Below are 15107 nucleotides of genomic sequence, written 5' to 3'. Positions count from 1 at the left end.
TCCGAGTATATTTTGTGTCCTTTCTCCCCCTTTTAAATATTCTTTATCCTTTTATGCCACTATGTTTTAGCTACATGTCTTTCTTTTTCAGTTATTTTTTTATTTGTTCATTTTTTACTGATTATCTTCTATCTATCGATCAATCCATCTCCACAGGTGGAGGTGTTCAAGGGTTACTCCTGTCATTGTGCAGTAGACCATATGATATGCTGGGAGATCAAACCCATGTCAGCCATGTGCAAGTAGATACGCTACCAGCTGTGTTATATTGCTCCAGCTCCCTGATTTACTTTTTAAATTTACAATCTTATATCTTTGAATTTAGTGTTGCCATTTAGGTTATTCTTACATTTTCCACTTTGTTGCTGATAGTCTCTAACTTACTATGTCCCATTCATTGAACATAAAAGCGTAATTACTTTGACCTTTATTAAATTCAGTATCTAGAGTCTCTAGAGGTCTGTTTTGTTTATTTCTGTTGATAATCATAAAATATTATTTCTCTACATGCCTGGTTGTCTTTAGGTGCGAGACTTGTTATAGGAATGATTGAAGGGTTTGGAATATAGAATTGCAGCTAGGGTGCAGGTCTAATATGCATTTGGTGTGGGTTGAATTCCTGCTTCCCTAAGCATTGCTGGACACTGCATGATAAAGACTTTCATATTGACCTTGTATAGTAGATACTTAATATTTGAGGCTGTCAAAAATAAGTTAAACCTTTTAAAGATATTTTATTTCTTTACCTTCATTTAGTTGATTATTCATTGCATCATTTTTGTGTGTGTTTTGGTATATAATGGCCAGAACTCTCAAACTATTTGTAAGCAGAGCTCCCAGACTATTTGTAAGAATTTATGTCAAAAGTGTACTAACATGTTTCCCAGACTCCTTCAGAATACAGGAAGAAATCCCAAGGTACTGAAAAAATATGAGATTCTTGAGAACAGAAGAAATATTTAACATGGCCAAACTATGGCAGTACTGGAACTTGTATCTAACATGTTGGGTAGATCTCAGCTTTCTTCCCTACTTTTGTCAAACTTAAAAAGCCCCTTTTTTCTGCCAGCATCACGACAGCTAATCTGCATCTCTGTACCTAATCATTTGGCTTCACATTCTCAGCCCCCTATATCTCTATTGGTTTTATTCTATTAAATAGTCTCTGCGTATCTTTTGGACCAGTGGTCAGCAAGCCATGCCTCGAGAGCCACATGCAGCTCTTTACACTTTTAATGTGGCTCTTATGTGTGCCCAGCGGGTCCCTCCAGGAGTCAGGACTTTGCTCCTAGCCTTTGTCTTGTGCGGCCTTTGTGCAGCCCCAGTGGCCAGCTCCCAAGAGCATAAGATGATACCCAGTATCAACCCTAAACAAAGGTGTTCCTCCAAAGTCATCCTTTCTTAAACCTCTTCCTTTGATTTGTAAAAATCTACAGAATATGTACTTTTGTCTCTCTCTTGACCTGAAGCCTCCTGGTATTGGGAATTGGTTTTAATAAAGAAAAAGGTATTCTAGCTTTTTTGGGCTCCAGGCAGGCCATGGACTGACTCCATGATCATCCTTTATTTTTATTTACCTATCTACTTCTTGTTGATTTCCTTGTTTTGGCGTGGTTATTGAAGTTGTCCCCATTTACATTTATGTTTTTTCCTTCTTTTCTTTCTTTATATGCCCTGCCATGCTTTTTATCTCAAGACCATGGCTATTTTTGTGGTGCTTATCATTGTTATTGTTGGAGTGCTCACTGGATATCTGACACTTCTTTTTGTACTGTTGGGGTGTTACACCTTATTTCTCTCCTTCATCTCTCAAACTGATGATGAGAGCCTCTAGAAGAATCCCACCCATTTTCAGCGGATTAGACTTTTACCCCAGTTTATTACTTTTCTCTTCTTCAAACAAAACCACATAACTTGAACTATCTAGTCCTGCCTCCCAGTTAGAGGGGGAAATAAGGGAGGCACCAAGACCAAACAGGTGCAAGACTACTAAGTAGTAAACTAGGTACAAAGGGGACCGACCACATTTTCTAGCAGCCCCGGGGGTGAGGGAGGAGGATTTGGGAGGTAGGACGAAAACGGAGGTATAGGGAGGACAAATCAGTGATGGGAATCCCCCTGGTTTTATGTAAATATGTACCTAAAATATTATTGTCTACAATATATAAGCCATTATGTTCAAAATAAAAATTATATTTAAAAAACACATTTTATTTTGCACAAGAGTGGGCATTTTCCATGAAGGGATTCTCAACCCAGAGTTTTCTTTCCCATGGATTCTCATGTTCAGAGTACTCATGATTTTTTTTTTTTTTTTTTTTTTTTGGTTTTTCGGGCCACACCCGTTAGATGCTCAGGGGTTACTCCTGGCTACGCGCTCAGAAATTGCCCCTGGCTTGGGGGGACCATATGGGACACCGGGGGATCGAACCGAGGTCCTTTCCTTGGCTAGCGCTTGCAAGACAGACACCTTACCTCTAGCGCCACCTCGCCGGCCCCAGAGTACTCATGATTAAAGTTGTGAGCTAATGCCCTTAAATGCTGTTTTTCATATTGATTATGACTTTCTGCATAATATAAGTGCCAATCAGAAATTTTTGCAAGAGTGGAAACATTTCAATATCTCTTTCTCAGACACAGCTATCCCAGAATCAGATTCTTTTTTGAACACATTCATCTTATGTCTCACTGTAAAAACTACTTGTGAAACTCCCTTGCAGAGAAATATTAAATTCATAGAGAAAATGAACAATGTCTGCCAAATACACAAGCTTAGCTACCCATTCCTTGTCCAACTAGGCTGTACAAAGTCAGAGTTCTGCTCTCACAGGAAATGCACTACTTCTTCCCTCTTGCCAACAAGGCGAGAGAGCACCCTTCCCCTGAACAGCCACTTCACTTCTTCATGGAGAAGATGCTAGTAGTGGGCATCCATACTCTCACCCAGGGGGTGAATAGCCTGGATTTGATCACAATTGTGAATTTCACAAATTATCTTTACTGTGTCATCTGTCACAGAGTTTAGTTCAGCAGGGAGTTTTTCTGAATCCAGTCTATCATACAATGAGACGATACAATGTACGGTGTGCAGCTTCTACACAAAAACACTGAGCCATGCATAGTGCATCATCTGTACATATATCAACACATCAGATTATTATTCTGAGTGAAATGAGTCAGAAGGAGAGGTGTAGACACAGAATAATCATTTGTGGCATATAAGAATAATAAATGGCAATATGGTAATAATATCTAGAAAAAATAGGGATGAGGGACAGGAGGACGAGTCCATGATAGGAAGCTTGCCATAAAAAGTCGTGAGTTCAGTTAGAATAGAGAAAGGTACATTATGACATTGATAGTTGGAACATATCACTCTGGACAAGAACTGGATGCTGAAACTGGATAAGTGACATGCATGGTACCATTTAATTAACAATATTGCAAATCACGGTGTCATAAAGGAAATTTTGCAAACCTCAGTGTCATAGAGGAAAAGAGAGAGAGAGAAAAGCAAAATGCCTGCCCCTGACATAGGCAGAGGAGGGTAAAGGGGAAGGAAACGAAGGACATTGGTGGTGGAAAAAGTGCACTGGTGAAGGGTTGTGCTGCACACACTAAAGTGTCAATAGATTATTTTTCCTTTCAGTGAAATCACTACTTTTCTCTGGAACACTGTCCTTGCTTTTAAAGATTGTTAAAAGTTTTTCTCTTTTACCTGTTTCATCCTCCATATTGTAGGGTTTCAAATTTCAGCACATTATGGTTATCAAGAGGAAACTTTTTTTTTTCGTCAGAGGAAACGTTTTAAAATGTTTTGCTTCCTTATTATCAGAAATCATAGCATTTTTCCTTGAGAAGGGTGTTCACTATCCAGAATTAACAAACGATCAATGAATTCAAAAACTGTATTTCATGGTGGATGTTACTTCACATCTACATCAGCTTAATCATAAACTACAGGGGAAAAGAAACACAATTTTTTCTTTGTTAGAAGAAGTTATTTCGTTTGAAAACAAATTACCTGTTTTTGCTCAAGATTTTGACAGAGAAACTTTGATTCACTTTCCAAGCCTGTTGAAACATCGCCAAGAAAATAATTCTGATATTGACATTACCTATTTTAAAACAGCACTTTTAAATATGAGGGAAGCTTTTCTCAAGAGGTTCCAGGATTTCAGAAACAGCAAAGCGACGTTGGCCTTTGTTAAAAAAAAAAACCTCTGGATGCCACTGTAACGGAAATAAATTTTTCTTTCTTTAAAATCGACATTGGCAACTTTGAAATGCAATTCCTGGGTTTAAAAAACAGAACTGTGGAGCTTGAAATTTGAATGTTTTTGTGCTAATTTAGAAAGATTGGAGAAACACAAATGTGAACTTAGTTCACAGCACAAGTGGTCTGCTTTGAAAGACCTGGAGAAGGAAGATATGTTGATTTTTAACACCTGGAATAGTATTCCTGACTCATAGTCAACTAAAAAAGCTAGTGTTTGCTGTTCTTTCCTTGTTCGGGTCTACATATTTATGCGAACAATCATTTTCTTTTTTTTTTTTTTTTTTTTTTTTTTTTGTGGCTTTTTGGGTCACACCCGGCAGTGCTCAGGGGTTACTTCTGGCTCCATGCTCAGAAATTGCTCCTGGCAGGCACAGGGGACCATATGGGACGCCGGGATTTGAACCGATGACCTTCTGCATGAAAGGCAAACGCCCTACCTCCATGCTATCTCTCCGGCCCCGAACAATCATTTTCAAGCATGAATCTTATCAAGAGTAAACTGAGGAATCATCTCATCGATGAGAACCTGGAATCGTGCCTAAAATTAAAAACAACAACATACAAACCTGACTTACTCAAACTATATCCAAGGAAATGCAAGGCCAATGTTCACATTAGTGTGTGTGACTTTGTCAGTCATTGTCAGGATGTAATATTCTCTACATTGTAAGGCAAATTTTACGGAATTTAAAATTATGGATAAATAATATCGTTCTAAAGTTTTTGTTTTATTAGTTGTGTTATTTGTATCCTCCTGACCTATGTGGATACTTGCGTGCAGAATATTCTCAATAAAAACTTATTGAAACTAAAAACAGTGTACCAACCTATGTATTTTCGGTTTTAAAAATGTGGCTCTCTGGGGCCAGGCGGTGGCGCTGGAGGTAAGGTGCCTGCCTTGCCTGCGCTAGCCTAGGACGGACCGCGGTTCGATCCCCCTGCGTCCCATATGGTCCCCCAAGAAGCCAGGAGCAACTTCTGAGCGCATAGCCATGAGTAACCCCTGAGCGTCACAGGGTGTGGCCCAAAAACCAAAAAAAAAAAAAAAATGTGGCTCTCAAAATAAATTTTAGTTGTGGTTTTGGTGAGATTTGGCTCAGTTTAAAAAAAGGTTGCCTACCACTCTCTTAGACACTTTAAAAAAGTAGATAATAAAAATACATAATATTTTTAACAGGAAATATTGGAAAGCAAATATCTGTTAGTAAAGTGTAAATTTGTAGGGTTTCTTTTGGGGAGGGGGTTGGGCCACACCTGGTGACGCTCATGGGTTACTCCTGGCTGGCTATGTGCTCTGGCTGGGGAACCATATGGGACACCAGGGGATCGAACCGCAGTCAATCATAGGCTAGTGCTGGCAAGGCAGACACCTTACCACTTTGCACCACTGCACTGGCCCCCTGGGAATTTTTTTTTAAAGATTATACAGTCAAGTCTGAAAATATGTGATATCATTAAAATCATTAGAGTTAGAAGAATTTGACTTTATGCTCCTGCATTGTACAGGAGTAGAAATCTTTATTTCTGCCAAGGGCTGTTTGGATCTTTATAACACCATTTCTCATCATACAGAATAGCCACCACAGCTGACAAGAGGCTTGTGTCTGTCTCTTTACCTAACAGAGCCAGATAACAGAATTTTGCTGTTCTGATGTAGTATCTGCTTGGACTAATGGTACCTTGGTAGCAACTAAGGAGGCTGGCACATTGATGATTATTTGTTCTGGTGATATTATAGTACATAATTGGAGTAGATTACCTTGAAGAGAATGGAAAATTGGGGCCAGAGCAATAGAACAGTGGGTAGGCTTGTTTGTCTTTCCTGCAGCTGACCCAGGTTCGATCCCTGGCATCTCATGGTCCTCTGAGCCTGCCAGGAGTATTTCTGAGCAGAATCAGGAGTAACCCTGGGTTACTTTTGTAACCTTTGTGTACGGCCCCAAAATAAAACAAAACAAAACAAAAAAAGAATTGGAAATTTGGGGCCGGCGAGGTGGCGCTAGAGGTAAGGTGTCTGCCTTGCAAGCGCTAGCCAAGTAAAGATCGCGACCCCGGTTCGATCCCCCGGCGTCCCATATGGTCCCCCCAGCTAGGGGCAATTTCTGAGCACTTAGCCAGGAGTAACCCCTAAGCACCAAATGGATGTGGCCGAAAAACCAAAAAAAAAAGAATTGGAAATTTACTAGTTTATTATCAGTTAAAATATTTCTGTTATGTGTTCCTTGCTTTTATTAAATTATTTTAGAAATTACAGTGGACAGGGGCCAGAGAGATAGCATGGAGGTAAGGCGTTTGCCTTGCATGCAGAAGGTTTGTGGTTCAAGTCCCGGCATCCCATATGGTCCCCCGAGCCTGCCAGGAGCAATTTCTTGAGCGTAGAGCCAGGAGTAACCCTGAGCGATGCAGGGTGTGACCCAAAAACAAAAAAAAAAAAAAAAGGAAATTATAAATGAGTATTGGATTGATTGATGCTTAGGAATTCATAATACTTTGATCTGCTAAAATTTGAATTTTAGGGGTTGAGTGCTTGCCTTGCACGTGATGGCCCAAGTTTGATCCTACATCCTACATCCCATGTGGTCCCTTGAGCACCTCCAGGAGTAATTTCCGTGTTATTTTGTTGGGGGCATATCCAGCAATGCACTCAGGAATCACTCCTGGCACTACTTAGGGTCATATGGGGTGGTTGGAACCAAACCTGGATTGACTGTGTTTGTGAGGCAAGCACCTTACCCACTGCGCTATCACTTTGGCTCCCACCAGGAGTAATTTCTAAGTGCAGAGCCAGTAGTTACCTCTGACTGTCGATGAATGTCTTCAAAACAAGCAACAAAATCTGAAGTGAAAGTAGATATAATTTAGATCTGATTTTCTGCACAGAAGTGTTTTTTAGCATCAGATTTTACTTGTGAATCTGAATGAAAGTTTTTCTCTATAGTACACATTAAACTTCATGAAATGAATATTAGAGTTTTTAAAATTTTTTCTTGATATTAAGATAAAGTATCAATGATAGTTCATTATGTTAGAAAATTGACATATTTCTTTTTCTCCTGATACAGAAGTTCAACTATGAGACGAGGTGGATGGAGGAAGCGAGCTGAAAATGATGGCTGGGAAAAATGGGTGTGTTTTAAAAGAATAAAAATAATTATATTGCATTTTCTAGGTATTTTTCATTCTTCTTTTAGTTTATATCATATTCAAGACATTCTATAATTTGTAAATAATTTTAGACACCTATTTATTAAATTGTTATAAGACTTTAACATCCCTAAAATTTTTTCCTAGGAATTTTATCCTGATAAAAATAAATGTTTTAATTTTACAAAATTTATTGTATTATAATTATTTTCAGCATTGCCAAAAATACTAAGAAACAGAAAGACAGATATCCAAAAATATAGATTATATAGAATCCTATTTTTGTAAAGCCTCTGTGTTAAGGGAGAGAAAAATACTTGTCAGATGAGAACCCCACAATGTTAATAATAGGGGTAAGTTACTTTTTCTAAAGAAAAATTATTTAGTATTGAGCATATATTTAAATAATCAAAAATAATTTCTTTCTGAAAAATGATTTGCCACTTATAGACTACTTCCTGTATCTGTCTTTAATTTACATGACTAATTTATGCTCTGCATTTAGGAGGCCTGATTTCTACCCCTGATACCCCATGGTCCTCTAACACACTGTCTAGAATGATCCCAGTTTGCAGAGCACTGTGAGATGCAGCTCAGAAACAAAAATTACAATAATTATTTCAAATTTGGTGGAAGTGTGACCAGATTAATATATTTACAGGTCTTTAGCTGTTACAGTGTTTTACTACTTTTGATTTTTGCAGGGTAGGAAACTCCCAAACAATGTTTGGGGCCTGAAAGGACATTCCTGATGATTCTTGACCAATAGGTTCTGTGGCTCATTGCTTAGACCTGAAGATGCATGTGGGGGGGTTGTTGCTTGGGTCCTGCAGTGGGGATTACCGGAGCCATCCCTGTTAGTACTTGGGGGTCTCTAGGAGTGTACCTAGAAACAGTACCTAGTGTACTACTGTTGAGATTAAATATGGGTAAGCCACATGCAAGGTATGCAACTTTATATTCCTGTACTGTACTCTTGAGAGCACTATACTTCTGTACTCTCTTTAGTCCTTAAATTCTTTGAGGTTAATATTATCTGATGGAAATTAGTGCTACTACAAATAGATTTATTACATCCAGAATTTAGCCATGGAATAACTTATTGTATTCTCATTTACTGTGTAGGTTTGTTCATCTGATTAATTTTACTTTAAGTTACTAATTTTAAATTTTCTAGTACAGAAGATAGTTGAATCCAGTCTCAAATGGGCCCTGTTGACCACTTGCCATATTTTTAATTGGTTTAAATGTTGATTTAACTTTTGCTTAATTTTGTAGATAAAATTATGTAATTAAATTGTTCTTGATTTTTGTCTTTGTCTTTTTAAAATTACTGTCATGGGACTGGCAAAAGCACAAGGGGCCAGATATAAGCACACATCTCATAAAATTTGAGCATTGAGGAGCTGGAGAGAGCACAAACATGTCTAGGGCTGTGATAATGGTTCTGATCTCAGTGCTACTGTGTGTAGGCACCACATCCCATTTGTTTTTTTTCCTTTTTCTCTAATCAGCTGGTGACTACAGGGGTAAAACTAGAATTTTTTTTTTTAAATTCTAGGTATTATATAACATGCTTAGAAAGTGAAGCTAAAATGCAAGTTCCCATTTTTATGAACTATTCTTGACAAATGTCATGTTTTGCAATCACCTTTTCTAAATTGAAGAAAAGATTGAGGCAAAGATTGAGCAAAGTTACTTACACATCAGAGTATTGTCTACTTTTATCTTTGGTGTTTTTTCCTAATAGGTGTTTTTCTTAGAAAAGTCTGGGGTTTTGTTGGGGGCTTGAGCATACCATAACTGGTAGTTCTGAGGGTGCTCTGGATTTAACTCTGGGTTCCTGCGTACAGATTGTTCCAGTTCTCTGAGCTATCTCCCTGGCTGCCCAATTGTGGAATATTTTCATACTCTTACTAGTAGTGATCTTAATTAAAAAAAAAAAAAGTTGGAAACGTAGTAAGTGTTATGAAAATGTGCAGTTACTAACAGCTAAGTAGATGTAGCAAAATGTCCCTTTTGGTTTATATTATCTTGCTTATGGTTTATACTTATTATATATTGCCATTTTGACAATTTATTAGCACAAAATAAAGTTTTTTGTTTATTTTTTAAAAGTACATTTCTTTCAAGTGAATAGATTAAAATACAACTCATTATTTTACCTTTTCTTTAATTCTAGGGTGGGTATATGACTGCCAAGGTACAGAAATTGGAGGAACAGTTTCGATCAGATGCAACGCTGCAGAAGGATGGAAGTTTGTCTACAATTTTTAGTGGAGTTGCTATCTATGTTAATGGATATACAGGTTGAGTATTTTTTACATTTTAGGTACCCTATTATGACATGTACTTTTAAAATCAGGATTGAGATTTGTTTTAGATTGCTGTTATATATAAAGATGGTAAAATGCTTAGATTTCTATTCTACTACATTGGCTTTTTTTATTTTAAATTTTTTATCAAAATGAAGTTAAAAAACGTAAATGATTTAGAATGAAATGAAAGTAGTCTTTTAGGCAGCTGATTGGAAGCTCTACAATTATGTGGTGGTTATGTAATCTGAGATTTGTTATATAGGTAGACTGGCCAGGTAGGTAGTCTTCATTGGTGAATCTCCAAGTGTAATAATAATCCATAATTCATTTGATGTTAGTGGGGTAGGGTTTAGTGCTGTGTAGGTTCTCGTGGTTTTATGAAGTATGATTTTATTTAATTGCCCTTCTTAAAACTATCCATATCCTAGATCTTTTTTCTTTCGACCAAACCTTTTACTGAGTTTAGTACTGGTTGGAGCAAGATAACTAGTCTTCTGTGGGAATGAGAGATCTGTAATTCTTTTTCTTTCTACACAGAAACTATAAGCTTCTTATTCTATCAACTCTTCTCACTTCCAGTGTTAGAAATAGCAAGGTTCTGTCTGTCACAGATTTATCTTGATTTAGCTGCACCAAGCAGCCTCTTGTGAACTTCCAGATAGCCAGCTTAGATATTGTCTTTCTTTGATCTGACAAGTCAATTGTCACTTGTCTACTATTATATTTTGCTGCTAGTTTTCTTTTCGTTCTTTTAAAGATTCCCTTCATTCATTCCAAAGTGCATTATTAGAGCGAATACAGTTTTTTGAAGTAAATATTTGAGTTTGCTTATTATATTTTTCTACTTCTCACCTAACTGCTAATCTTTAATGTCTCTGTTGATAAATAACTTCCCCTTTATATCTGTTAATATTGATGACTTGTTCCTGTGGAACTTGACATAGTTCCTTGCTAGTAAATGCTATCTTAGCATTTACTAGTTTTTATACTTGTTTGTTACAATTCAAGAAAAAGAGCTATATTATCATTTTAATGTCATAGATACCTCTATTGACTATTCCATAATCAGGAAATTTTATTTTTTTTATTTTTTTAGGGCTGGAGCAATAACACAGTGGTAGGGTGTTTACCTTGCACACGGCTGACCTGGGACAGACCCGGGTTTGATTTCCTGCATTCCCTATGGTCCTCCTTGCTTGCCAGGAGCAATTTCTGAGCGCAGAGCCAGGAGTATCCCCTGAGTGTCATCAGGTGTGGCTCAGAAATCAGAAAAAAAAATTTTTATTAGACATCACTGGCAATGAATTTAGCCTAAGTATGTTATCTCAGAGTAGATGAATTAAGTTTAATTTTGTTGAGTCTCATATGGCATGTAGTTGATAGTGTAATTATTTGTAGCTTGGTATGTGCCCAATTTTCCTTTTCCTTTTTTTTCCCCTCCTTTACTGCTGTTGCAGTGATGATTTGAGGTTGCCCTTGGTTGTGGAGTTCACATACATGCTGATCCTAATACTTGTTAGGGGTTGTCCTAATGGTCACACACCTTGTTGTTTTCCCTTTGGGGATCACAGACAGCAGAGCTGTTAGGACTTCATGGTACATATGGGTCAGTGCTGGGAAGTCTCAGGAGCCAGATCTCCCCTTCACGCTTCCTGGCCTCTTCATTAGTTTTGATGATATTGCAATAACCAAGCATCTTACATGCCTGGTTGTGTGCTTTGTGTTTTTATTTAGCTATAGTGTTCAAACACATCAGTATTTACACACTTGGCTGTGGTGTTTCTTTAGGTACAGTTCTTAATACACATTCAACAAATAATTGAGTGAGTGAATGAATATCAGAATTTTATGTTTATTCCGATGTTGTAGTTTTTAAATGGGAAATTGGGGGCCAGAGATCATACAGCAGGTAACATATTTATTTGCCTTGTATGCGGCCAATCAGGGTTTTATTCCTGGCACTCAATATGATCCCCTTAGCACAGCTGGGTGTGCATGTGCACCACCCACGCATTGCTCCTCCCCTTAGCCCATGAGAGTTGGCCCTCATTCTAGGTTTACTGAATATTCCTCAGAGATGGGCCCTGGGAATATTTATTTTGGTTAAAGTCATGTCAGATAAACTAGTGCTCAAATCAAATGGCCTATTTAATCTCACCTCTCTTCTGTGAATTGGGTTTAGGACAATTACTATAGAAATAGATGTTGGCTAGTTTTCTTTTTTTTATTAATATATGGAGGAAAGATCAGGTCTAATGACTTTGAAAATGATGAAGTTTGTGAAAATGTAATTTGAAGGCAATTGCTTTGTCAAGACATAAAATGAAGCAAGGAAGTCAAATATAGCATATTCAAGTGAGATGGATTTGTTTGAAAAGTCAACCTAAAATTGGTATTTTCTGAAATTCCAAATATAACTAATTTTTTGAAAATAGATGCCTCCCATGATTTATTTTCTTTGAATACATTGAACCTCTTTACATTTCCTGTGAAACACTGATTTCATTAGGACTATAGGGATTGATTCTCCTATATGTGAAAGAGAACATTAATTTATGCCACTCTTATAATTTAGTTATTGTGTGATAGGTATTTGCATCTCTGGGCATTACAATAATGTCTTTTGTTTTTCTTAAAACCCTTAGATGAGTGAAACTATTCTATGTCTATTTCTCTCCTTCTGACTTATTTCACTCAGCACAGTGGTTTCCATGTTCCTCCATGTACGGGAAAATTTCATGACTTCATCTCTCTTGATGGCTACATAACATTCCATTGTGTATATGTACGTACCATAGTTTCTTTAGCCATTCATCTGTTGAAGGGCATCTTGGTTGTTTTCAGAGTCTGGCTATTGTAAATAGCGCTGCAATGAATATAGGTGTGAGGAAGGCATTTTTATGTTGTGTTTTTGTGTTCGTAGGGTATATCTCTAGGAGTGGTATAGCTGGATCATACTGGAGCTCAATTTCCAGTTTTTTGAGGAATTCCCATATTGTTTTCCCATAAAGGCTGGACTAGACAGCATTCCCAACAGCAGTGAATGAGAGAGTTCCTTTCTCTCTACATCCCCTCCAGCACTGATTGTTCTTGTCCTTTGCTATGTGTGCCACTGTCATTGGTGTGAGATGGTACCTCGTTGTTTTGATTTGCATCTCCCTGATGATTAGTGAGAGACTTGAAATTTTACTTCATTTTTGTTGGTTGAATATATCTGACTTTCAGTTGAATTTGATAATTCTCTGTAGTTAGGGAGAATCAGAGTAAAGAGTAAATTACTGGAGAAGTTGGTTATGAATGGAGTTAAGAGACAAGTATCTGCATCATAGCAGACAAATCACCTGTTAAGTCTCAATATACTTATCATGTAGTTACACAACTTTTTTTTTTTCTATTTTGGACTATACCCTGAGGGAATTAAGGGCTTCTTCTGATCCATGTAGGTCCAAAAGTGCACATGGTGCTAGGGATCAAACTTTGGCCTCATGCATGCAAAACATGTCCTCTAGCACTTTGAATTATCTCCCTGCTCTATTCTTTTCGAATTTATAGGGTTGTGTGACTCAAATGAAATAATGAAAATTCTCAATAATACAGGAAGTATTTGTAACCATTTGTATTCTTTCTATAAGTGTAGCATAAACAGCATCACCAGGTTCCTTGGATATGCACCATAAAATGATGAACATAATGAATGTATTCTCAATAGAAATCTATGAAAAAAATTATATAAAATTTAAATTTTTCGGGGATAAGGAAAGAAACTGGGTGAAAGAGTAGAAACACAAATATGAAAGGATGGGGCCCAGGGGCCAAGCAGTCTCAGGTGGATTGGTAGTGTTAAAAAAGGACAGATCTAAATATCCAAGCCAAAGGCAACAGCAATGGAATCAAGAGTCTCAAACTTTAACAATTTAAACTTCAAATGGGCTTATTATACTGGCATGCTGGTGGCAGAGGAGTGGTATGGGATGTACTTGGTAGAGGGAGTAGTACTGGGATTGGCCCTAATACATTGTATTTCAGAAACTCAACTATGAAGGACTTTATAAATCACAATGGTTTCAATAAAATTAAAATTAAAGAAGATATAAATTTTATTTATAGGATTTTGACCAGATGAGCAGTATGAGTATATGTTTGTCTTAGTCCAGATACAAAAAGTTGTCCTTTTACACTTCTGAATATGAGTATTAGTTTTGATTTGTCATATACAGCCTTTCTTGTGTTCCCTCTATTCTTAATTTGATGAATATTATAAATGGAGGTTGATTTCTTGTCAGATGCTTTGTCATATTATATTCGTATGATTGCTTTTTTTTTCTTTTTGGGCCATACTCTATGAGCTTAGGTGTTACTCCTGGCTATGAGCTCAGAAATCACTCCTGGCTTGGGGGCCACATGCGATGCCAAGGATCAAACCAAGGTCCATCGTGGAATGGCTGCATGCAAGGCAAATGCCCTACCACTGTGTTATCACTCTGGCCCCATGATCACATTATTTTTATTTTTCTGATGTGGTATGTGAGATTAATCTGTGTACAAGTTTAACTACCCTTGATCCTGAGGTAATTAACACCATATACAAATTGTACTTTGGATATTTGAGCCCAAACTGTAAATTAGTATAGAAAACATAGGCAATAAACCAGACATAAGTGACACAATTGGAGCTCAAAAGCAGGAATAAACAATTGGAGTTATATAAAAAAAAAAGGGATGGGGCCAAAACAATGGTACAGTGGGTAGGGTGCTTGCCTTATATGTAGATAACCCAGGTTCAATCCCAGCATCCCATATGGTCCCCTGAACTTGCCATGATCGACCCTTGAGTACAAAGCTAGGTATAACCCCTGAGCAGTGTTAGATGTGGCCCACTGCTGCCCGCCCCCCTAAAAAGCTTTTACATAGTGAAAGAAAGTTTCATACTCATATAAAAGGAAACCATAGAAGTTAGGGGAAGATATTTGTACCTCTTGTGTTTGACTTATGATAATACCCAACACAAAGATATTAGAATTGGGACTAGAGAGAGAGTACTACTGGTATGGCACTCACCTTGCATGTGGTTGACCTTGTTTGATGCCTGACACCCAACTCCAAGCTCTACCAGGAGTAATCCTTTAGCACTGCTCCAGGTATGTCCCTACCACCACTACCATACCAAAAAAAATGTGTAATAGGGATAAAGGAGATACATTGGCAAGAAACAGCAAATGCTTACTGGGTATTAATTATGAGAGTCAGGTGGTAGGGTATGAGAAATATGAATATCGGGCTCTTTTTTAGAGTTGGGGTGGAGCTAGAATTTTGATGTGTAACAAAGATTAAACCATTGATACCGGGAATTGAACCCGGGTTCAGCT

The 15107-nt window shown here is 37.5% G+C and overlaps 1 protein-coding gene across 1 annotated transcript in view; it reads left to right on the top strand.

Moving 5' to 3' along the window:
• The window catches only part of REV1 (REV1 DNA directed polymerase), a 104986-nt gene that overhangs the window by 26311 nt on the left and 63568 nt on the right, over nt 1-15107 (top strand). Inside the window, exons 2-3 of the mRNA XM_049785042.1 lie at nt 7342-7405; nt 9606-9732. Of these exons, the coding sequence (XP_049640999.1) occupies nt 7352-7405; nt 9606-9732 (181 nt within the window). The 5' untranslated portion in view covers nt 7342-7351. The remainder of the gene's footprint in view (nt 1-7341; nt 7406-9605; nt 9733-15107) is intronic.

Source organism: Suncus etruscus, chromosome 12 (assembly GCF_024139225.1).
Source record: "Suncus etruscus isolate mSunEtr1 chromosome 12, mSunEtr1.pri.cur, whole genome shotgun sequence".
NCBI lineage: Eukaryota > Metazoa > Chordata > Mammalia > Eulipotyphla > Soricidae > Suncus > Suncus etruscus.
Note: the sequence above shows the minus strand (reverse complement) of the source record. Positions and strands in the feature narration are given on the sequence as shown.